General features: G+C 45.9%; 1 protein-coding gene across 1 annotated transcript; it reads right to left on the reverse strand.

The window, feature by feature from the left end:
• Window positions 1-984: 984 nt before the first annotated feature.
• LOC309365912 (MAL-like protein) lies at window positions 985-21,084 on the reverse strand. The gene is made up of 4 exons (XM_081904523.1): window positions 20,813-21,084; window positions 7,941-8,108; window positions 5,499-5,636; window positions 985-1,239 (listed from the first exon to the last, which is right to left on the reverse strand). Exons 1-4 carry the CDS (start codon window positions 20,921-20,923, stop codon window positions 1,177-1,179), a joined length of 480 nt encoding a protein of 159 aa, XP_081760649.1. The 5' UTR covers window positions 20,924-21,084; the 3' UTR covers window positions 985-1,176.
• Window positions 21,085-25,691: the final 4,607 nt, after the last annotated feature.

Genomic DNA, 25,691 nt, shown 5'->3' on the forward strand with positions numbered 1-25,691 from the left:
CACATGAGCCAATCAGAGAGAACAGTCAGCCATATTATCCTAGCAAAAGATAGTTCACTAAAATAGCAATATAAAATGGAGAGCAAAACTATTTTTTTAAAAAACCCACACAGATTTACCAATAAGTTACTTCATGTTTCCCCATAAAAACAAACATTCTCTGTAATAACAAAGGACAGAAAAACCTTTAGCATATATCAGCAGTACTGAAAGGGCAATTCACACGTTGCTCTTTGACCCAGTAATATCATCGTGACAGGATGACAAGCCAGAATTTATATGTATTCATCCCCTGAAGTAAATACAATCTTGCAGGAACATTTACAAAATATACGTCCCACACACATTTGATGAGGTAAAAATACCACATGACAATACTACAGCATCAGAAAGTAACACATGAATCTTTCTTAATGGTCATCTGGACAACAATATTCATTTGTTTGTGACGGTCACTGTCAGGCCAAACATGGTTTTATCCAAATGGCCTGAGGGAATAGTTTTCAAACTGTTCTTCAGGGAAGCTCTGGAATTGTCTGGAAGCTTCTCAAAGGAACCTAGTCAGAAAAATATGGTCATAGACAAGCCTCCCTGAAAGATAGTTTGCCTGCTGCCACCCATGTTTCCTGTGACACACAGAGGTGGGAGATTGTGAGACACATTTGAGAGCACATTTCTGAGTTTAAGCTGAGCAATGGTGGGGATCCACAGACTTGGCCAGTGCCTCTTAGCCTCTGTGCTCACCGAGAAAATATCCCAGATTCCTCTGCAACGTGCTAGGGTTTCAGAGCAGATATACCTGGCTTCATCAGCAGAGGAATTGGTTTGGAAATGGTACAAGTACTTTGAAGAAGAACCCCCCACAAACACACACTGATTTAGAAAAATGGGTGTATTATTTACACAGGTTTTCCAAGGCACAATTCTGGGGAACAGACCATGACTCTGGATAACTGTGATTATCAAGGTGGTAGTATTCACAACACAGCTTGAGTGAAATGGCAGGTTGAAATAAAACCCAATATTTCTGTCGCCTAAAATGAGAAGGCGCCATTAGGTGATGAATGGCCACAATTTCAACTGGGCTCTGTCCTTACGCAAATGTGAATTTGTTTTGGGACACGGATTCCATGGAGGGAAAATTAGGCCTTATGTTATATACGTTCCCGGCAGTTTTCACTGGTAGTAGTTGCTGAAGGCATGAAGAATATACAGCAGCGTGGTGATGAATGCAAAGAACTGAAAAAGAGAAAAAGGGAGGGAGAAGAGAGATGATTAAAGTATAATGCACATGGTTTTGCTCTCCCAGCTTCCCTGGGTCATTTTCTTCTGAGGAGAGGATATTGGAAGCTTTTGTTGCTTTTCTAATAGTTTATCTCTCTTATATAAAGTAGATGGAAAGGGAGTAGTCAGACAGGCAGTGCTAATCCAAAAGCATCACCTTTGACTCCCTGCGCTGGGACAGGATGGTGCAGCCTGACATGTGGGCTAGATTCACCTTATCTATTTAATTAATGAAATTTGGAACACACCACCTGAATGCCAAAACCTCTAACCGGTTTACATAAAGCATAAGATACACACTAAGATTATCTGTGAAAGACAGGAGCCAAGGGCAAGGTGACCTAAAAACGATTCAAAATATGAATAAAATCAGTAGTTTAAAAACGCACATTATGAAAAAAGGAAGAAAATTACCTATTAAAAGGCACATCAGTATACGGGTCAGCTTACTTAAACAAAATGGATTTTAGCAAGTGCCTGAAATAATACAGCACCTGACTCATATCAGTGAGCAAGGAGTCCTAGAGTATAGGTGAAACCGCAATGAAAGATCGGTTCCTCACTGGGGAAGAACAGACATTGTGTGGCACTTGGGAAGAACAGACATTGTGTAGCACTTGTAAAAGATCGAAATGATTAAGGCCTCAAGTCAAGGACTGAAGAGTGCCCTGGGGCAGCATCATGGCTTGGCCATGATCAAACACACAAGTCCCCCAGCTCTAACTGGTCCTCCAAAAAACCCCACAGGGCATCTTGGACTCAGAAGGCAAGTCCTCATTGGCATGGCAACCAGGCCAGGTGAAATGTACTCAGAGTCGAGAGTGGATTTCATGCTCTTTATTCAGCTCATAGTGGTGAGGAGGAATGGAAGTTCCCCCAGAACTGCTTTATATGCATTATTTACACAATGGGCCCCACGTGATTGGCTAATTCTGGGATTCTCCTGTAGGCCAATCAGGTTGCGGATTCACTTCCACCTGGAGCTGCATTGGGTGGCTCCCGTGGACCAATCAGGCTGCTGCTTTCTGGAGCCTATTGTTCTAGGACCAATCAGGCTGCTGCATTTTGGATCCTATTCAACTCAGTACATAACACCAGGAATCCCTTCCCTTCTTATTTATAAACTGCATGCTCCCTGTTATGTACTGAAGTTCTCACCCTGAGCCAGCAGGGGGATACTGTAGATAGTTTTCACTCAGGTCCACATATGCAAATAAGGGATTGAAAGTGACATTCAGTGAGTGGATAGTTACAGAAAGTTGTTACAGTTACGTTGTACTGGAGCTCTATATAAGCAGGTTGGCTGAACCCTTCAGTTCAGTTCTGTCCTGGCCTGTGAATAAACAAGAGCTGTTTGAAGAATCGCTGTGTCGTCTGATATGTTCACCCACAACTTAACACTCCCCAAATTGCCTGCAGTTCTCCAGCACTTGTCTCATCGGTAGCAAATCGGACTCTGCTGCCACATAGTTTGAGTAAGATTCCCATGTATACTCTGAAGGGCAAAGCAACTTGCAGCACTTCACCAAAACAAAACTTCAAGTTGTTTCTCTTTCTCTCACCACATTCAAATCTGCCTTCAGCTCACCGCATAAGAACTTAGCTGCCTTATATTGAGTTAGACCATTGGTCCATTTAGGTTAGTATTGCCTCCACTGACTGGTAGCAGCTCCCCAGGGTTTCAAAATACCTGGAGTCTTTCCCAGCTCTCCCCGGAGACGCTGAGGAATGAGCCCAGGAGCTTTTGCATGCAAAACACACACTCATATCTTGGAGCTACGGCCCTTTCCTACCTCAAATCCAAATGGTTACAGATGTCACATGCCAGGAAAATGAAAGAGACACCCACAGTCAGCCCTGATTGCTCCAAGGCAAATGCTTAGATGCCAGTGGCAATGAAGGGTTGTGACTCTAGAGCCACTTGTCATCATAATTTCATGGGAACAACTAAGTAGGTGCAGCTAACAAATGTTTACCCACCAAAGTGTGTCACGCACTACCTGATTAGAATTAGATTAGGAAATTATGACAATGAACAAAAACAACCTATCAGATGAACACTGCATATTTATTAATTGAGCTAATCAATGGGAAATGGATGTAATCTATTCTAATGTGATGAGGCATAAACAGCAAGGCACCAACAATTTGCCCTTTAAATCTTGAGTGGTATAAACTTCCCCCTGAATTCCTGTGTGTATCATCAAGACTCACTGAAATTTATTGTACTAAAACAGCGAACCCTTCCTACAAAGAAAATCAAAGAGTCTTTGGAGTATACAAACAGGCTGCATTTCCTCAATTTGCTAAACCACTGTTTAACATTACAGATGAGCCTGTGAGAGGCTTGGGCTAGCACATTTCTCCCTTCCCTCCTCTAGTGCAGAAACACCAGGAGCTCCCGCCTCCATTTGTGACTAACAACAGTATAAACTGCGTTTAATCTCAACAATGGTTTAGTAAAACTACCACTTCGTAAACCGTGGTTTGAAGATGCCTTGCTTTAGCAAATCATAGTTAAGACTAACCATAGTTTCCCTGGCTTTGGATGTCATGATAACCTGGGGTTAGCCAAAATGGAAGCGGAAACTTCTGAACCCTTCCTCATGGGTGTGCAAGAGGGAGAAGTGCACAAGTTCAAGACTTGCATGGGCTAATTCTCCTAGCACTAAACCGTGGTTTAGCATTAAATACGAATGTCATCACATTCTTCTGCCAAGTTTCAACTTAAAATTTACAGTTCTCCCCCACAAAAAGTGAAAGAGGTCCTGCCCTACCAAACTCAGTTCTGTTCCCAGCCAGCCCTGACCTTCTTACAGCCAGTCCAAGGGTGGCAGTTTCTGTCAGCTTCCTGCTCCTTAGACTCAATGTTGCCCCTGGCAGAACTCAGCAGGGAGGAGGATGGAGACTAAACCAGAATTAGTTGGCTCTGCTTGTCTTTGACTGGATCTATCTACTGTTTGGCCTCCCTACATTCTGCCCTACCAGCTCCAATAGACATCAGCCACTGCTGGTTGGAAGAACTTGCAGGACAGGATGAGGGGTGTGACCTGGGAGGTTGTAGAGGACATACAGCAAAAATTGCACACACCGCTTCACTGAATCAGAAGTCCTTACGCACTTGGAAGCAGTCCTTTCCTTCATGGAAAGAACACTTAGGACACTTAGGTTCCAAGTTACTGCTAATAAAAGGCATGGATTAAGTCCACCTGCCACATGCCATATTCAGGATTATCCTGGCAGATAAATTGACTTTGTTCAGTGCAAAAGATCACAGGTTGCACACCAAAGCATATTTGGACAAAGAAGCAATTGGTGACATCTCTGGCTTTGAAAGTGCCAAAGTAAGCTAAAATACGGTGGTCATGATATTAACAAAATAGTAGATCAAAAACAAATGATTCACTGGGTATATAATCAACAGAAGCCCAATTGGACGGTGTTTATTGCTGGTTGAAAGAAACGCCCTTTCTGTTGGCAAAATATTTTTCAGCCTGTCAATAAGCATCATGGTGATCCCACGAACTATTGCACCCATTTTACAGATGGGTTTCATCAAGGTTAAGACAGGTGTGGGGAACCTTTGGCCCTCTGGATGTTACTGAGTTACAGGTTCCATCAGCCCCAACAATGCATGGCCACTGGCCAGGGATGGTGGAAGTTGTCGTTCAGCAACATCTGAAGGTTCCCCACACCTGGGCTAAGAGATATTAACGCACAGCAAGAAGGCTGATCGCCGAAGAATTGATGCTTTTGAATTATGGTGCTGGAGGAGACTCTTGAGAGTCGCATGGACTGCAAGAAGATCAAACCTATCCTGAGGGCTCACTGGAAGGACAGATCCTGAAGCTGAGGCTCCAATACTTTGACCACCTCATGAGAAGAGAAGACTCCCTGGAAAAGACCCTGATGCTGGGAAAGATGGAGGCCACAAGGAGAAGGGGATGACAGAGGACGAGATGGCTGGACAGTGTTCTCGAAGTTACCAACATGAGTCTGACCAAACTGAGGGAGGCAGTGGAAGACAGGAGGGCCTGGAGTGCTCTGGTCCATGGGGTCACGAGGAGTCGGACACAACTAAATGACTAAACAACAACAACATGGTGAGTCCGTAGCAGAAGCCGGGTGACTTGAACTTGGCCTCCCCCTCGACCCCACATTCACAAACATACCAAACCAAATTCAGCTGGTGGAGCACATAAGAGTTATCTCACCGTAGCAGCAGCATTGAGCTGGTAGTAGAGGGGCGAAGACTCTGGGGGCACTTCTGTCTCTGAGCGGATGGTTGCATTGGCCTGAAGGACTGCAGCACTCATGTAGAGGATGCCAGTAGCTCCATGGTAAAGGCTATCCTAAAAAACAGAAGAAGAGCAACAGGTTCGTGTCCAGATCAGGGCCTTTTAAAAAGTGAAAAGTTCAGTTCTGCAGTCTATGTTATGTACATTGTGCAGGTTTAGAAGATATATTATTTGTCATGAGGAGAGGGCGCAGGAACCATCAAGGCCAGACAGGGCTTTTTTTCCAGCCGGAACTCTCTGGAACTCAGTTCTGGCTCAGGTGGGGGCCATTGCCATTCTAAGAGAATGAGGGAGGTGTTCATGGTGAGTTCCAGCACCTCTTTTTCTAGAAAAATAGCAATTGGGGGTGGCCCACCCATGAGGCAAGGTGAGGTGACTGCCTCAGATCAAAGGCTCCACAGGGGCAGCAGATCCCGGTGTAGATCTTTATTCTGACCTTGTTCTTACTATAGATCTTCACCCACCCACCCTTTTCCCATGTCAAGGAGGGGGAGCCATTTTGTGGTTCGCCTCAGCTGCCAAATTGACTTGGGTCAGCCCTGAGAGCTATGCTGGATGCTGATGGTTTGCCTCTGGTTTGCCTCTGGTCCAAACTCTGGTCCTTGGATCACCAGTGGCCCATGAGTTTCCTTCTGGTGGTTTAAGGCAGAGGTCAGCAACCTAAGGCCCATGGGCTGGAAGTGGCTCCAGAAATCACTTCTGCGCATGCCCAGACGCCCAAAATCGCTTCTTCACAGCCGCGATTTCCGGAGTCTGGGCATGCACAGAAGTGATTTCCGGCGCTGCGGACATGCGAAGACGCGATTTCCGGCATCACGCTGCACCAGTCCAGCCCACGGAGGATCTCTGTGGGAGTGATCTGGCCCATACCCAGTAAGCCTTGCCGACCCCTGGTTTAGGGCATGCCTGTGGGTTTGTGGTTGGAGATGGGAGACAGCACACCCGTCTCATAAAGCATTCATATTGATTTCTAATTGTAGTTTTACTGTTGCTCTCATTTCTTTACCTTGTATTTCACTGCATTACTTATTTGCTAAATCGCAATGCCATGAAATACTATCTGTAAGAAATCAAAGAAGAAATTTTTAAAAATGCAATTAAAAATCACACAGCATCTGGAACAGTGCATTACAACAGCTAAAACAAGCTGCAAAGTAATAACAGTGGCACCTCAGGTTAAGAACTTAATTCGTTCTGGAGGTCCGTTCATAACCTGAAACTGTTCTTAACTTGAGGTACCACTTTAGCTAATGGGGCTCCCACTGTCGCCGCACCACTGCCTCGCATTTTTTGTTCTCATCCGGAAGCAAAGTTCTTAACCCAAGGTACTATTTCTGGGTTAGTGGAGTCTGTAACCTGAAGCGTCTGTAACCCGAGGTACCACTGTAAGTGGTCTGCCAAGACCTTCAACAATTGGGCTGTGGGGGGGGGGATTTGGGAACCAGTGGCCTGGGTCACAGCCACACCAAATCTTTAAGGTACTCTGATACCACTTTAACTCTCATAACTTCCCCCAAAATAGTTCTGAGAACTGTAGTTTCTTATGGTTGTTGGGAATGGTATCTCTGTAAAGGATTTCCTAATAACTTCCGTAGCCTTAACAAATTACATTTACTAGGATTCTTTGGAGGAAGCTGTGACTATTAACATGGTATCAGAGGACCTTAAATGTGTGATGTAACCTAGGAAAAGCTTCAGTGTCTGACATAAGTCTGGTGGTCTTCCCCATCATGACTACAGTGGTACCTCGGGTTAAGAACTTAATTCATTCTGGAGGTCCGTTCTTAACCTGAAACTGTTCTTAACCTGAGGTACCACTTTAGCTAATGGGGCCTCCCACTGTCGCCGCGCCACTGCCACGCAATTTCTGTTCTCATCCTGAAGCAAAGTTCTTAACCCGAGGTACTATTTCTGGGTTAGTGGAGTCTGTAACCTGAAGCGTCCGTAACCTGAAGCGTCTGTAACCCAAGGTACCACTGTAGCAAGTTCCAGAGGGTGGCAACACGAGAACAGGCTTCTCTGCAGTGGCTCCCCGTCTGTGGAATGCTCTCCCCAGGGAAGCTCGCCTTCATTATACACCTTTAGGCACCAGGCAAAAACATTCCTTTTTAACCAGGCCTTTGGTTGATCTGATTTACACCCTTTCCCCTTTTAAAATGTGGGGGTTGGGGGGGCTATTGGGTTGTTGTTTTTCTTTTTATTATGTATTTTGTGGTTTTATATCTTGATTTTATTCTGTGAACTGCCCTGAGACCCCTGGGTATAGGGCGGTGTATAAATTCAATAAATAAATAAATAGCAATGTGTTTTCTAAATTTGCACCCTGTACATAAACTCTGTGTGTGTCCCACCTCTTACCAGGATTCTCCAGGAGGCAAAGTTTTTGTGGAAGCCAAACAGGTAGGACATTAGAAGCATCAGCGAGATGAGAAAGGAAGTGAGGGAGACATACATGACCCATCCCTGCAGCAAAGGGAAGTACACATTGGTAGCCGCTACGAGGATCCAGACCCAGCAGCCAAAGATCTGCAAAGAAGGGAAAAGGAAGGCACAATTATAAGCCTTGCTGTACCCATTTAATGCCGCATCAGTCTGCTTCAGTTCTGTCTGTGCAGATTTGTTGGACTCCAACCCCCATCAGCCCAAGTGAACACGGCCCATCACTGGGGATTATGGGAGTTGTTGTTTAAAACTACGGTAAGTAATACTGGTGCATAAAATTATGCATGGTGCAGGGAAGGTGGGCATAGAGACATTTTCCTCATTCTCTCATAGGATTAGGACCCAAAGCCATCCAAGGAAGTTGAATGTTGAAAGATTCAGGGCAGACAAAAGTCAGTGCTTCTTCATACAGCCCTTAGTGGAATTGGTTCCTACAACATGAAGTGGTGGCCACCAACTTGGATGGCTTTGAAGGAGAATTAGACAAATTTGTGGTTGACAAAGCTATTGATGGCTTCTAGCCACAGTGAGTATTGTTACGAAAGTTGGGTTACCTTCCCTCTCTCTCTGCCAAGCAATGGGTTTCCAGCCACTCACTCAGGGTCTGTGTTCCTTTGGAGAATCGAAACATGGCGGAGACTGTCGTAGCTTTAAGAAATATGTCTTATTCACCTATGTACACCTTCAGTCTGCATGAGGGGAGTCCAGATCTTACAGCATGGTCCTCTGTGGCTTGTCCCCCACAGCAGCGCAGCCTGGAATCTCCCAGCCAGCCTTCAGCCAGCCTGTCCAAGATGGATCCCAATCTATCTTCCTCCCCTTCTTCTTCCCAGCAACCCTTGCTCAGGACTCTCTATCGCCTCACATCCAATTACCCAGGCAACCCACCCACCCACCCACCCCCAGTCTTTGTTCACACCTCAGGGCAAGGGGGAGAGCACTTCTCTGCATTGCCAATAACCCTCAATGGCCCTGTATTGCTTCTTAATGGCCCTGGCTTGGACAGGTCGTTTTTGCATAGGCTAGCGCAGGAATTCCTCTGCAGCTGGTATTTCTCCCAAATCAACACAATCCTACCATTTATTAATTTCTAGGGTTTAGGGGTTCCCCCTCCAGATCTATAACAGTATGTTTTTCTAGTTCTGCTGGTTGGTGCCTCTGGTGCCTCTGGAAACCAGTTGCTAGAAATGGCAAGCACAGCTCACTCTTCTGGGCTTTTCATGAGCATCTGCTTGGTCACTGTGAGACTAGGATACAAATGGTATTTAACACCCACCAGACTGACGTAAATGTCTAAATAAGAAAAAGGTTTATGTTGTAAGCGTAAGGAAAATGAGGGATCATTTTTCCACATGTGGTCGTATAAAGTAATTAAGGAATATTGGGAAACTAAATATAATGAATTTCTTTAAAATTAAATAATTAAATTTTCCCCATAATACCTGAGATTTTCCCTTTGGGGATGGTTATAACAGGGGTCCCAAAAAAACAAAAGAGTTTATTACTATATGCCATGGCCGCAGGTAGAACCCAATATTGGCACAAAGGTGGATAAGAAGTATGTTAAAATGTAAAATGTTCAAATATGTTGAACCTGCTGGTCTGACGAATAGGATAAGAGAAAACGAAGATAAGGAATTCAAGGAGGAATGGATAATGTTTATTGAATATTTTAAGAACCAGTACAAACAAATACGTAGCTTAGCAGGTCTCGAATAAATCCAGCGGAGCTGAAATAGATAAGAGTTTTTAATAGATAACAAATTGGATGATTAAAAAGATGTGGATTACGCAGAGTACTAGAAAAGCAAAGAAACCAGGAAAAAGGTGGAAGGGAAGTCATATGGTATATGTATACATGCTGTATTTGGTATGAAGTTGTAAGTGGGACGAGGGAGAGGGGAGAGGGATTAAGCAAGCTCTCTGTTCCTGTTTTTGAACATGCAAATGAAAAAAATAAATTAAAAAAAAGATACTGAACCAAGTAGACTTTTGCTCTGATCCAGCCAGGTTCTTCTAATGTCGTCCAGCAACATCTGTCAGACAGTGGGTTGGCCACCCATATTCTAAAGCATTTTGACATCCAAATATAGATTGAATAGAGTGCAGGAAGTGAGACTGGAGTGCACACCTAGCAGTTGCGAAACCCGCTCTCATTCTTCATAAGGTCAACGGCAGGTTAGTTTCTGCTTGATCACTTTGTAAGCAACCTTGAAATATTAGATTTTACCCATCTGCAAACAGTAGCAAACAGGGGGAAATGATTAAAAAATGAAATAAAGAAGAGCTTTGTGAGGAAAAAATCCTTGAAATCAGTGTATGCTTTGATTCAAAAGCTCATTACGTATGCTTTACACCAGGGATAGGCAACCTAAGGCCCCTGGGCCACAAGTGGCCCACGGGGGTCATTTAACCGGCCCACAAGAGGCTCCCGAACCGAGCCACCTGCTTGGCTAGTCCCTGTGCGCTGCGCTAAACTGGCACAGCATGGTGCAGGGACTCGCTTCCGCGGTGCCAGAAATCGCGTCTGCACAGACGCCAGAAATCATGGGCACACACACAATCCAGCCCACAGAAGGATCTCTGCTGGAGTGAACCACCCCAGGCGAGGTAAACCTTGCCATCCCCTAATTTACACATTACCTCTACAGTTATAAAGTAAAAAATCCATTCCACAGTGTACAGGACAGAGCTGCCCACTCTGAATTAGCATTTTGAATTTAGCAGTGCAGCCCACCAGCCGAGTACTGTGTGCAAAAATGCACGTGCTAGGGTCATAAAATGCACACATCCGTGAAAAGGCATTATACTAGGGATATATTGCTTTGCAAAAAATGTGTTTTGGGCAAAACTGCATGCAAAAATGTGCAGATTGGGAGAATTTTTGCACCAAAATGCCGATGAATCTTCACAAGGACTTTTTTAAAAAAATCACAAGCTGATATGGACAACTGAGGACTGAGAAGAAGAAGAAAGAAACTGAGAGGAAGCAAAATGGGCTGATTTGCCCAGTTTCGGTTGGAAGGGAAGAGAAAGATCTTCCAGTGGTTAAAAGTGATGTGCAAGCTCTCTGGGTTGCAACTGGGCTGAAGAGTCCTTCACGTCTGAGACAAGGAGTGGTGCACCCACCCAACTATTTAGATCAGAGCTGGCTAGATATATCCTTAGCTATTGTTTTTCGGGCAATTGCCTGGCAATTTTGCCAAGAGCAGAGCCTTGCACGGTTAAGCACTGCCAGGAGCGAGCCTGCAGTAAATCACACTGTGCAAGTTGGAGTTAACTCTTGATTAGCAAAAATATGATCTGTACAGACCTAATGAGCACAGCAACTTATATCTGGCAAGTCTTGCCTCCATGAAGCAGACTGAAAGTCCCCGCCTCCCCAGAGCTGCCTAAGTCCCTTCCTCTCCAGGTTTTCCCCCCAAGCAATTGGAGACCGCGCCTGTGTGAATCTAACCTCCCCTCTGTCCTTTTCATGCCTCCACTGGTTCTGGGAGACCAGGGGGACAGGAGCTTGTCACAGCAGGAGTGGGACACACATACTGTTAAGTTGTGGGCGAACATATCAGACGACACAGCGATTCTTCAAACAGCTCTTGTTTATTCCGAGGCCAGAACTAAACTGAACTGAAGAGCTCAGTCAGCCTGCTTATATAGAGCTCCAGAACAGCGTAACTGTTGCAACTTTCTAAAACTATCCAATCACTGAACGTCACTTTCGATCCTTCATTTGCATAACTATCTACAGTATCCCCCTGCTGTCCCAGGGTGGGAACTTCAGTACATAACACATACCTTCCAGACTCATCTTTGCCTCTTGGCCTCCCTCCTCTCCTGCTTCAGTTTCTGCCTCTGATTCTAGACTTCGCTCTGCCACAGCATCTTCCTGCTCACTAAACCCTGTTACCTCCTCAGCTTCTGACACCTCCTCCTCCCAGTTTCCCCCCTCTGCCCACTCATCATTGTCCCACCACCACTCCCCAGATTTGAGCCTTCTTCCCTTGGGGGTTCCCAAGCTGGTTCCTCACACCATTCCTCTGCATCCAGCCAGTCCATGAAAATTTCTTAGCAGATATCATTAATCTGAACCTACTGTCAACTCACAAAGGACAAGTGTGCCTTCTTCTTGAAAGACCTACATTGGCTCCCAGTACGTTTCCGAGCACAATTCAAAGTGTTGGTGTTGACCTTTAAAGCCCTAAAAGGCCTCGGCCCAGTATACCTGAAGGAGCGTCTCCTCCCCCATCGTTCTGCCCGGACACTGAGGTCCAGCGCCAAGGGCCTTCTGGTGGTTCCCTCACTGCGAGAAGCAAAGCTACAGGGAACCAGGCAGAGGGCCTTCTCGGTAGTGGCGCCCGCCCTGTGGAACGCCCTCCCACCAGATGTCAAAGCGATAAACAACTACCTGACATTCAGAATACATCTTAAGGCAGCCCTGTTCAGGGAAGTTTTTAATGTGTGACATTTTAGTGTATTTTTGGTCTCTGTGGAAGCTGCCCAGAGTGGCTTGGGAGACCCGGCCAGATGGGTGGGATACAAATAATAAATTATTATTATTATTATTATTATTATTATTATTCCCCACAAAACTGCCTTGGACTGACCAGTCGTCCATCTCTGTGCTGTGTGACTGCCTCACAACTACAAGCTCCCAGCAGTGGTGTTCTCTTCTCTCAGGCCTTGTTACTAAGGCAACACCTGCCCTCAAACTCTGTGAACCTGATTCTTTTCACCGTGTCTTCACCCTGGGCTCCACACCCAGCCTCCCTTTCTGCCTCTCTCAGCTCTTTTCAAGGTCTCCACCCAGGAGTCATTGAACCTGATTCTTGGGAGTACATTGCAGCTATTTCTGCTGATGGACAAACAGAGGCTTGCAAACAAGTCATCGTGAAAACAACAACCACACATCTTTATTCTAAAGCAACATAGGGTCCTGCAGCACCTTAAAGACTAGCCAGTGTGCTTGCTTGTAGTTTGTTAACTGGGAACTATAGCTCTGTGAAAGGTAAACTACAGTTCTTGAGATTATTTGGGGGAGGGGTGTATTTTAAATGAAAATAATGGAAATAGGTAATTTGGGTCTATTAATTTTAATGGATCCATTCTTAGCAAAAAAATAATAATAATTGACGACAACCCACATTGTACATGTGACCTTGGTTGTTTTTGCCACACACAAAAAGAGTGTGGCTTTTCCCCTGAAAACTTTTGTTCTTGGCTCTCTTAGCAACTTAATAAACACCCAGAAATAGTCATTGAAAGAAGTATTAGTACTTTAGGGCAGGCATAGGCAAAGTCGACTACAACTCCCAACATCCCTGACCACTGGTCCTGTTAGCTAGGGATGATGGGAGTTGTAGTCCCAAAACATCTGGAGGGCTGAGTTTGCCTATGCCTGCGTTAGGGGACTTCTCCGTGCAAATTGGCACAAACACGGCTTTGAGATAAGACGGTTTATTTATTTTGCTTTGTGAATAAAGCTACTGTTTACTTCTCTGTAGGAGAAGAAACATATAACATTTATAGAGCATTGGAGCTGCTCTGGAATGGGGCCTCCCTCTGGCCAGTTTAAAGCTGCAATCCTAGGCACCTTTGCTTGGGAGTAAAGTCCCACCGAACACAACGCAACCAACTTCTGAGTGGACATAGGATTGCACTGATGATGTACCTATTCCTCTTCAGAATTGACTTTGCGAGGGTGTTCTGTGTGATCTGTAGATCTGCCACAGAAGACCTGTACAGCACTGATGAACTATGTTCCTATAATGTCACCAGCAAACCATTCCACTTTCCACTATGGCTTTGCGCTTCAAAAAGTTTCATTAGACAAATAAAGAAATAATGCAATGGACAGATGGATAAATTCTTTAACGTTCAGCCTTCTTTTAATAAAAATTCATTTTAAAAAAAATTATAATGGAGGACAGCCTTCCTGAAGCATGTGGAAGGGGCAAGACTGACCACCAAGCCAGGACCAAGATCTGTCTCATGTCTGCTTGAAAGCCAGGAGGAAGGTGGCTTCACCTCATGGCTCAAGGATGTGCTGTAAGCGCTCTCTCTCTCTCTCTCTCTCTCTCTCTCTCTCTCTCTCTCTCTCTCTCTCGTCACATCTTTCTGCACCCATCCTAGATTCTCTTCAGAAGATTGATTGCTTTTCTCCTTTCCCACGTTCCTTACATTGGCACAAAGCTACCTGCAGCCAGCCAGCCGCTCTGCTATAAGATGAGAACTGCTGATAAAAGGAGCAGGATGCAAACCCGGTATTCTACTCATCTGTTTGAATGGCTTAATGGCATAGACCATGACCGTGTTGCGCCATGCTTAATGCCGAATAGCAAAGATTCCATTCACTATTTGGGTTTGGACATCTTACACTGTAAATGTAGTGAGTTATGACATCTGCAAGCATAGGAGCTAAGTGTGTACTTCACAACACGCACAGAAACTCTGGACTGAAGTAGGGTGTTTATACACAGGATAGATCAGGCATTTTATACCCTCAGTTCCATAGGGAATGGGCTATGATTCTGTGAGTTCAATCTCTGACATTTCTAGAGTGGGGCAATAAAGATCCCTGTCCAAAACTTTGGAGAGCTACTGTAAATCAACATAGTATACCGAGCAAAATGGACCAATGACCTTAGTAGATTCCAGTGTTCTGACTGGGTTGGCAACAACCACCAAAATAGATCATGGTGCTGCAAATCCATAGATATGATCCCCTGCAGTTTTAAAAAACTAATAGCAGCCATGTGGTGGTGTTGGGGTGTTGGATTGGGACCATGGCAGTTGAGGTGTTGGATTGGGACCACGGCAATGGAGAAGGATTATTTAATTCCCCATAAAAAAGAAAGAAAAAGATGCTATTTACTGTGTGGGGCAAAATGTACAGGTAAACTATGTACACCTGTGAAGCCTAATTCAGGGGACAGATATTAGCACCGAGAGAAAAGAAGGGGGGAAAAAACCTGTGTTTATATATAGGACATAACTTCATATGATTTGTGCAAACATTTCATTATGAACAGGCAATGAGTTTTCTGGATCATTAATTCTTCAAGAAGAACCTAGCCTCACAATTCTCTTAGGATGTCAGTTCCTGCATACCTACTTGAGCAGCCACTATAAATATGCACATATTTCACAAAGGTGTTCCCAGAGACCTACCCTGAGCCAGAGCTACCATTTCAGTGACAACAAGGGGCGGGGTTGGGGGGAATCTAGCATTGAGCTTTTCATATCCACTAACAGGTATCTCTCAGCTTCTACTTACTCAGATCTACACTCCCCACTGAGGGCTGATGAGGAAGGATCGCTTTCAAGAGAGGCACAGACCCACCCTTGTTGAGAAGCAACCAGACAGGTTCTGGTTCAAGGGTGGGTCACGCAGAGGTGAAATCAGGCCTTCCGTTTCAAAATACATCGGGACCCAGGTTACATACACTTCAGGTTACATACGCTTCAGGTTACAGACTCCGCTAACCCAGAAATATTACCTCAGGTTAAGAACTTTGCTTCAGGATAAGAACAGAAATTGGGCGGCGGCAATGCAGCGGCAGCAGGAGGCCCCATTAGCTAAAGCGGTGCTTCAGGTTAAGAACAGTTTCAGGTTAAGAACAGACCTCTGGAACGAATTAAGTACTTAACCCGAGGTACCACTGTAATGCTCAGGACGGTCCCCAAAACCTCTCAAGCACATTTTAGTGGGGGAGGATCAATAGGCTACAGAGGAAAGGGGGAATTGGTGGACTTTGCCTCTACTGGTGTCAGCATCCAGAAGGTAACATTTCGCTCAGAGGATGTTTCCACTGGCAGAATTCTAATTATTATCTAAGCCCATGGGATTAAAGTCAGAAGCTCTCTGCTTCGATCCTGTAGCAGGGTTGTGTACAATTTTTTTAAGCGTCTTTACCTAGAGCATTATTTTCTTTACAAAGTTTAGGATCCTTCTTTGAGAAAAGCCCACTGTGGTCTGCATGAAATGAAAAATGCACAGAGAGATACTCTTTTGTATCTACAGTGGTACCTCAGGTTAAGTACTTAATTCGTTCCGGAGGTCCGTTCTTAACCTGAAACTGTTCTTAACCTGAAGCACCACTTTAGCTAATAGGGCCTGCTGCTGCTGCTGCCGCGCCGCTGGGGCCCGATTTCTGTTCTTATCCTGAAGCAAAGTTCTTAACCTGAAGCACTATTTCTGGGTTAGCGGAGTGTGTAACCTGAAGCGTATGTAACCCGAGGTACCACTGTAAAGGCATAAGGTAGCGCAGATCCTCCTTGTACAAGCTCCACTTATGTTTACAATAAGCTGCACAAGAGGAATGCTTTTCAGTGGGACTCGGTTGGACTTAACTTTCTCAGTTGCGCCCACCACATTCTATTACGGTTCATAAGAACATAACAGAAAGGCCAAAGGCCCGTCTAATCCAACCTATTTCCTTAAAAAGGCAAAGAGATGCCTCTGAGAAGCTCTCAAGCAAGGCATGAAAGCTCCCAAAGCCTGCGGAACACTCTCCCTGCAACTCTGAACTCTCTCCCCAGGAGAATGCAATAGGGGGTGGGGTTGCCAACATTTGTTTCTCTGGACGCTTGTCCCCTGATTTTTTTTTTAGGCTGAATTTGTGCAAGTTAAATGTGTGTGCATTGCAAGTCAACTGCACCACAGGTGTTCCTGAGGTGGTTTGTTTTGTCCTGCTTTTATTGCACTATATTGCAAGAGAGCCCCTCCAGAAGCACTAGCACTGGGGAAGCACTGCAGAACATCTAATAAAGCAAAATGATGTGTGGACAAGTCCCGTAGAAATCCACCACTAATGCATGACCATTTCATTACCAGTTGCACTGGCTCCCAGTGGAGTATCGGGTCAGGTTTAAGGTGCTGATTTTGACCTTTAAAGCCCTTTGTGGCTTAGGGCCCTCGTATTTACGGGACCATCTCTCCTGGTATGCCCCACAGTGGACCTTAAGGTCCATGAATAATCATAGTTTAGAGGTCCCGGGGCCTAAGGAAGTCAGATTATCCTCTACCAGGGCCAGGGCCTTCTCAGTGATGGCTCCAACCTGGTGGAATACGCTGTCCCATGAGACTAGGGCCCTGCAAGATTTAACCTCCTTCCGTTGGGCCTGTAAGACAGAGCTATTCCACCTGGCCTTTAATTTGAATTCAGCCTGATCTTTTATTCCACTTCCTTCCCTCCCCCTCCCCTTTTTATGAAGATTACCTGCTCTGGGATCCCGCAGCTAATTCTCCCCCGGTCTCCTCGCTGGCCCAAATAGGACTAATTTAGCCAGCTAGCCCTGGTGATCATCTAATGGTTATTGGATGGATTTCCCCCCTAAATTGATTTTTGAATGCTGAATTTATTGTTATTCACGTTTTATACTGTATTTTATGCTGTTTTTTGTTGCATCAATTAAGTGTTTTAAATTTGTTGTTTAGCCGCCCTGAGCCCAGTTTTCTGAACCGGGAAGGGCGGAGTATAAATAAAAATTTATGTATATATTTATTATATCAATAGCATGTTTCAGTAGGTCAAGTAGACACCTGCAACAAAACCCCTGTCTGAAGGGCCCCACAGTAGGTCAGCTTTCTGTGTTCCTCATCTGATAGACCTTTGCCATTTGGATCCATTAGTCTGCACAATCTTCCGAATACAGAAGTCAAAACTTTTTGTGGAGTGCAGAATTTTCCTGACCGTTCTGATATGAACACTGCCCATTTCGCAGAGTATAAAAAGGTTTGTGGAAGAAAACAAAGCTCCAAGGCTTTGCCACTTCCCCCCATGCCTGTTAGAATATGGTTACCAGATTTTTTTCAATGAATCCGGGGACACTTTTTTTCTTTTTTCTTTTTTCGAAGCTGAGTAGCAACAGGGAGTCAATAGTGGGGATGGTGAGGCAAAAGACCCTGGGCCCAAACATACATTATTACAGTGGTGCCTCGCAAGACGAAAATAATTCGTTCCACGAGTCTCTTCGTCTAGCAGTTTTTTCGTCTTGTGAAGCACGGCCATTAGCGGCTTAGCGGCTATTAGCGGCTTAGACAAAAGGGGGGAAGGGAAAAAACTCGCAAGAACTCGCAAGACGTTTTCGTCTTGCGAAGCAAGCCCATAGGGAAATTCGTCTTGCGAAGCGCCTCCAAAACGGAAAACTCTTTCGTCTAGCGAGTTTTTTGTCTTGCGAAGCATTCATCTTGCGGGGCACCACTGTATTGTATAAAGGTGCAAAGCCCTTCTTTCACACCCTGTGAAACATAAATGCACAGTTTTTTAAAAAAACTGGGCAATGGCAGCCCGCCTGCGATTCCCGAGCCCCCCCGGTCAGTCAAAACAAAGAGGGAAGGGGGCAGGAGATTGCACAAGACACATCCTATGCACACAAGATACATCATATGGGGACTTCCGGCGAGGAAAAATGGCAGGTGCCACGGCAGCAAGCAGCTCCTGAAGCCAGCCAGAGCCAACTGCACTACCAGGCTGGCTCTGGGCTGCTGAGGCTGCCGTTGCCATGTTTCCCGGGGACAGATTTGCAAATCCGGGGACTGTCCCCAGAAACCGGGGATGTCTGGTAACCCTATGTTAGCAGCCGCTGTTCCTCTGATCTGCCCCCACCTCGATGCCATCCTTTTAATTAAAATGCATTGCCTGCCACACTCCTTAATGGGCATTCCAAAACCATTAGGTAAGTAAGGTGTGTCAGTCATATCACAGGAGAGCTGGCTTTCCATTTCACAGTGCAGAGATTTCTTCTTGCAAAGTCTTTGTCATCAGTACCATTGGGGCATTTATTGTAATTTGCTGGATTTGTGACTAAGGCAACCTTTGCTCAAGAGGTCCTTCACTTATCAGAGGCAAAGTCTGACAGCATTAAAGTCCACACGTCATAAAGCTCACGGGGAACGCAAATGGGCTGCAGCTCTTGAGTTGCTCTGCCACGTTTTTCATATCATGGGCTAATACCCAAAGTATGCAGACTTGAAAGGAAACTCTTGGAATCAATAGATTAACCTCCAGATAAATGTGCATAAGAATATGTTCAGGGATGGTTAGTGCAGCTGATTTTGGACCTCTCTGCTTTGTATGTCAGCAGCAGAACTCTGCCCCCAAAGTTCCAGTTACTTAAATCTGCCTGCTCCTCTCACCTATATAAATCAACAGCTTCATTACCGTGTGACCCCAAAATTCTGGATTCCCCTACAGCCTGATGCCAAAGTTTAGCACTAGTTTTGTGCCATTTTGTGCCACAAACCCCCGCATTTCGTGCTAGACTTCAAACCGAGTAATTGACACAGGGTCACAATTTTAATGCCAAAAAACCCAACCTTTTCCAATGGATTCCAGACAGGTGCCAATGTTTTGTGCTAGTTTTGTGACGTTTGGTGCTGCAAACCCCATGTTTTCTGCCACCCCCTCCCAAACTGAGTAATTGACACTCAAACCGAGGCCCCAGGTAAATGGCCAAAACCCCAACCTTGTCCAATTAACTGCAAACCACATTAGTTAAGCTTAAATAAACGCTGGTGTCTAACTTGTGAACACTCCTGGTTCAGTCCCTTGGTACCATATGCAGCTCAGCCAGGCCTAAAATGTATCTAATCGTTAGGTCAGAGAGAACCTTTCATGAGCAGAACATGTCCTCACACCAATCAGCCTCAAGGAGATGACTAGGGACTAGAGCAGATTGGTTCGCTCCTGAGTCCCTGAGAGTCAAACTGAGCATCAAACAGCATTGTGGATGGCTGCTCAGTTAGCTTTGCTTTCTGAGGTTGATTGCTTCTTTTAAGAGTCTAGCATGGTCAGTTGATGTTTCATCAACATGGTCAATCAACTGGGAATCTCTTTGCATTTTTTGAACTATGGAGAGTCGAAAGTGATGCCCTCCAACCCCTGGCTTTGCCACTTAAAGGGGCCATGTTGTAGGGGATAACAAGAGCTGCTGCCAGCCCACAAGAGCTGCTGCCAGGCAGAGAATGCAGTACAGAGCTCAAAGGACTGATGGTCTGAGTTAAAGCTGTCTCACACTTTCAAAACACCTTGTTCTCTTCTCCTGCTCAAAATGACCCAGTCCTGTTGCTCTCTGCCTCACACAAGCAAGTGAGCAATACTACCAAACTAATCCTGGTTCCATTTTCTGTACTGATGTCCCTCTTGAGCTCCTTTCTGACAAAGAGGACAAGAGACATACAGGCAAGGTGCTATGTTCGCAGTTGGTGGGAGATCACTGATCTAAACTGACTCTCTCCAGCCTCACTTCTTCCACTGCACCTGACCTGCATACTTCCCAGGGAGTTGTGAGTTTCCTGCATCCTCCCTTAGGGGTCCCCTCTTTTGAGTCCCCATCCTTTTCAAAAGCCCCAATTCTTGGGATCTTTGCCATCCAGGTTTTATCCCAACAGATCGAAACATCAATATCCTTGGAATAATCGGAATAGGTGCTCCAAAACTATTTTTAAGGCTTAAAATAATTTCAGAGCCCACTGAAAGCAACAGTGATACAGATGGATAGCAATCAGAATGGTATGCTGGTGCAAATTCAGATGCACAACAGCTTTAAGCTTGCATCCCTGATCCAGTAAGTGAGATGTATGTGGAGACTTTTTGATGTGAAATGGATTTCCTTTTGCGGATTATCTATGTGCACATGTGTGTGTGTGTGTCTCAACCTGCATATTTCATGCCCATGCCAGAAGCCAAGATTCCCGGCCATGCATAAATGCTACGAGGAGCATACATGAACTGTATTATACTATATGAAATCAAATAACTATAATTAAAGTAAGTCGTTTGACTTACCAGCTCTGGCAGAATCAAGGCATACGGTATTGTCCTGAAAACATCTACTCCTGAAGGAATATTTTCAGGCGCTGTGCCGACGGGAGCTGGTCCTGAAGATTTGGTATCCATTTCTGTACAGGCTGAATAGCTGTAGTTAGTACAGCTCCGCTACTCTCAGTTATCTCTGAGACGCTGTTTGCAAGCAAAGCTTAAAATAGTATCCACAGACACACCCAACTGGACGTCAAAGGTGAAGCCTGTTCCAGCTTGGCAGGTAGCTCCACTCATCACTGCAGAAGAATCATCAACTATTCTAAAGTTAATAAAGCTGATCAGCAAGGGCTTGGCAACCATATGCCCTGCTGGAAAAGAGAGAGAGGAAGCAGCAACACACAAACACACCTGTTTCTGTTGCAAGGCTCAATGGCTTTTGTATTCCAGGGCTTCCCAATAAGGCCATCATACCTGGCTAGGGCTCCCTTGCAAGCTCACTCAGCTTCTAGGCATTGAGAGAAATCTTTACAAGCTGTTTGCTGTTTATTCCGAAAGACTGGAAACTTTAGAAAACTCTTTTTAAAACAAAAAAGTTAAGCAATAAAACAAACTCATTAACAGTATTTTAAAGTTAGGAATAGGGATGCGGGTGGCGCTGTGGGTTAAACCACAGAGCCTGGGACTTGCTGATCAGAAGGTCGGCGGTTCGAATCCCTGCGATGGGGTGAGCTCCCGTTGCTCGGTCCCTGCTCCTGCCAACCTCGCAGTTCGAAAGCACCTCAAAGTGCAAGTAGATAAATAGGTACTGCTCCAGTGGGAAGGTAAACGGCATTTCCGTGCACTGCTCTGGTTCGCCAGAAGCGGCTTAGTCATGCTGGCCACATGACCTGGAAGCTGTACGCCGGATCCCTCGGCCAGTAAAGCAAGATGAGCGCCGCAACCCCAGAGTCGGCCACGACTGGACCTAATGGTCAGGGGTCCCTTTACCTTTACCTAAAGTTAAGAATGCTGGAATCTGAATTTTGCACCATTGTGAGGCTGGTTAAAAAAAAGAAAAAAAGGCTACTTTGCCAACAGAAAGGATCAGCTGACATGTCCCTTTGGCCTGCAAAGGTGCTAAACAAGAACTTATCTGCAGATCAGCACTCATGTAGCAGCCCCTCAAAGGCATAAGCGTCTAAGTCAATGCTCCCTAGAGGGTGTGGGAGGGAAGAAGACAAGCAGAGGTGAGCAGCAGTAGAAGACAGAAAGAGCTGTTTCCACATCAAGTTCAGTGTTGCTGTTCTGAGATTCGTTCAAGCGCATTCGGGCTGATATGACGGCTACGGCAACTGGCTTCGGTCTGCCTTTGGATCCGTTCATCCACTGCGTAAGGAAAGTACTCAGCCTGCCTACATAGCCCTTCCCTACACTTTGGAGCAAAAGTCAACAGGGGAAGTGATTTGTACTGCATTTCAGCACAGCATTTCCGACTGTTGTCAGAAAGAATGGGAACGGGAGGGGGACTGATTCAGATATAGATGGGGAAGCGTTCTGTCCAATAAGCATGGCACACACAAGTGTGCTTCTTCCATCCTTCCTGGAGGGTGGGGCACACCAGTCGAACGGAGGGTTTCCTGAAGAATGGAATAATTGATCTGGCCCTCTGTCTCCTTGCATCTGCTCCTAGAGCAAACCAACACAAGCAAATGAACAAACAAACACCAGCAAAACTGTAGAAGGCATCAGAATACTAGGAGCCCTGCTGGAGTACCCCCTGAATCTATCCAGCTGGGTATTCTGCCCCCCCCCCAATGCTAGCCACCCAAATGCCACAAATCAGACAGAAAGGTACCAGCCACCCTCCCGGCTAGACTGGTGACTGGGAGCAGCCGCCGAGACCACGTAACACCGGTCTTGAAAGACCTACATTGTCTCCCAGTACGTTTCCGAGCACAATTCAAAGTGTTGGTGCTGACCTTTAAAGCCCTAAACGGCCTTGGTCCAGTATACCTGAAAGAGCGTCTCCACCCCCATCGTTCAACCCAGACGCTGAGATCCAGCACTGAGGGCCTTCTGGCGGTTCCCTCGCTGCGAGAAGCCAAGTTACAGGGAACCAGGCAAAGGGCCTTCTTGGTGGTGGCACCTGCCCTGTGGAACGCCCTCCCATCAGATGTCAAAGAAATAAACAACCATCTGCTGTTTAGAAGACATGTGTAGGCAGCCCTGTTTAGGGAAGTTTCTAATATTTAATGCTGTATTGTTTTTAACATTTGATTGGGAGCCGCCCAGAGTGGCTGGGGAAACTCAGCCAGATTGGTGGGGTATAATTATTATTATTATTATTATTATTATTATTATTGACTTGGGCCGGTTCACGGTCCCACAGACGCCGCGGTGGGCCGGATTGTGTACGCACGCATGCGCAAACGCTATTTCCGGCGCAGAGGCGCGTGCATCTTCCTATTGACTGCAGGAGCTTCCTGCAGCCAATGGGAAGTTGGCTGGCATAGTGGTAGGCGGTTCCCGCTCTGCTCCGCGTCGGTTTAGCGCAGCGCACGGGAGCCGACCGAGCAGGTGGCAGGGGTCCCCGTGTGGGCTGTGGGGGTCCATGGGCCGGTTAAACTACCCCCACAGGCCACTTGTGGCCCATGGGCCTTAGGTTGCTGAATCCTGGTTTACACTGCTCAGGCTCTCCCCAACAACTGATGTGCGGAGAAATTCAGCAGCTTCTTTCGCATGCGTCCTCCAGCCTCCTGCCAACCACAGAACTTCAGTTCTAGTTGTGGATAGTTTTGGATCAGCCCTGAGTGCTCACTGGAAAGACAGAGCGTGAAGCTGAAGCTCCAATACTTTGGCCACCTCATGAGAAGAGAAGACTCCCTGGAAAAGACCCTGATGTTGGGAAAGATGGAGGGCACAAGGAGAAGGGGACAACAGAGGACGAGATGGTTGGACAGTGTTCTCGAAGCTACCAGCATGAGTTTGACCAAACTGCGGGAGGCAGTGGAAGACAGGAGGGCCTGTCCATGGGGTCACGAAGAGTCGGACACAACTAAACGACAACAATTTTTGGTGTGGGTTGAAGAGAGCGCGGCAGAGAAGGTGTTTAAAGGGTGCTTGGAGAGTTCTCCCCACTTTATGCAATTTCACTTATGCGCACAGGAGTGCAGAACGTAACCCCCACAAAAGTGGGGTCTGTGTGTGCCTGTACCTTACAATGTGAGCTGCCTTAGAAAGAGCTCCCCGGATATTGTTGGCATCAATCACATTGAAATGAGTGAGGCTTGAACCTTCCAAGGGGCATGGAGATTGGGCTGATAATTCACAATGCAATTATTTTTAGATGCTTCCTTAATGAGCCCAAAACAGGAATCTGACCATGGCACCTAAGCAGAGACGAAACTAGTTCAGCAAGGCCAACCAGCAATAAGTCTTTTTGTTGGATGTGTTCCCAGTCAATTAACAACAGGACAATGGAGTTCTTCAGAAAGGCACGTCAGTGTTGCCCTTAAATTGTTTAGAAAATGCGCTGCTGTTATGTTAATGAAAGGCTTGACTCATCCCCAAACGTTAAATATATGTCTTCCTCTTTCCACACCAGGGTGTGTAAAGCTTGTGCGGATAGGATTACAGTCCTCAAGGCTATAAATTTCCCTATTAGTTTGGGGGCGCTTCACACATATTTTCCCCACAGGGTGCTGTGGGAGGTGGAGAGTGGGGGGGAGCACATGCGCTCACTGAATATTCTGGGTGTGCATTTGGATCTACAACAGGCATAGGCAAACTCCGGCCCTCCAAATGTTTGGGACTACAATTCCCATCACCCCTGACCACTGGTCCTGTTAGCTAGGGATGATGGGAATTGTAGACCCAAACATCTGGAAGGCCGGAGTTTGCCTATGCCTGATCTACAACAAGAGCTTTTAGTCTCTGGTACACAAAGCAAAATGGATACTCGTTCAGTGCTCATGCCTGATGGGGGTAATAAAAGAAAACCATGCCTTAGAAAAAGGATACCCAAAGTGATGGGCCACAGCATGTTTAAAACAACAAAACTTCATGAGAAAAATATAATTGTTTAAAGGACAGGTGCAGCCAAATTTTAAATACCTGTGTTGTTATTGCTGTCTGGCCATGGGCTGTCACCACTCATTGCAGTAGTAAATAAGGAGCTGAACCTGTTGGCCTGGAAAGGAGACAATCAGAGGAGGTGCTAACACTCCATTCTCCTTATTTTTTTAAATCAAAAATATATACCATATATCCTAAGGGACGCGGGTGGCGCTGTGGTCTAAACCACTGAGCCTAGGGCCTGCCGATCAGAAGGTCAGCGGTTCGAATCCCCACAATGGGGTGAGCTCTTGTCGCTTGGTTCCAGCTCTTGCCAACCTAGCAGTTCGAAAGCACGTCAAAGTGCAAGTAGATAAATAGGTACTGGTCCAGGGGGAAGGTAAACGGCGTTTCCGTGCGCTGCTCTGGTTCGCCAGAAGCGGCTTAGTCATGCTGGGCACATGACCCGGAAGCTGTACGCCAGCTCCCTCGGCCAATAAAGCGAGATGAGCACCACAACCCCAGTCATCCATGACTGGACCTAATGGTCAGGGGTCCCTTTACCTTTACCTTTATATACCATATATATACCGTGTGTGTGTGTGTGTGTGTGTGTGTGTGTGTGTGTGTGTGTTTTGCAGCCAACCCCTCTCTCCGCCCTGCCTGTCCCCATGTAAAACTACCTTGGGCAAAAGATTCCTGTACTGCAGGGCAGCTTCGCAATTCCATGATTCTATGACCATACAAAAAAGTTTAAAACAGACATCAATTAACCATTGTGGGGAGATGCCTTGCTAACTGCCTCCTCATATACCACAGGTTGTATAAACCTGCATGCTTTGACTTTTTGGCCTAGACTTTGCTTCCGTTA

The sequence above is a fragment of the Podarcis melisellensis genome (genome assembly GCF_964234715.1).
Source record: "Podarcis melisellensis genome assembly, chromosome: 3".
Lineage (NCBI taxonomy): Eukaryota > Metazoa > Chordata > Lepidosauria > Squamata > Lacertidae > Podarcis > Podarcis melisellensis.

Excerpts from the sequence above, each read along its gene's own strand:
- LOC309365912 (XM_081904523.1), bottom strand. The coding sequence starts at position 20,923 with ATGGATACCAAATCTTCAGGACCAGCTCCCGTCGGCACAGCGCCTGAA. Across the intron at positions 5,637-7,940 it reads TTGCCTCCTGGAGAATCCTG|GATAGCCTTTACCATGGAGC; the intron begins GTAAGAGGTGGG and ends TCTGTTTTTTAG. Across the intron at positions 1,240-5,498 it reads AGCTCAATGCTGCTGCTACG|TTCTTTGCATTCATCACCAC; the intron begins GTGAGATAACTC and ends TCTCTTTTTCAG.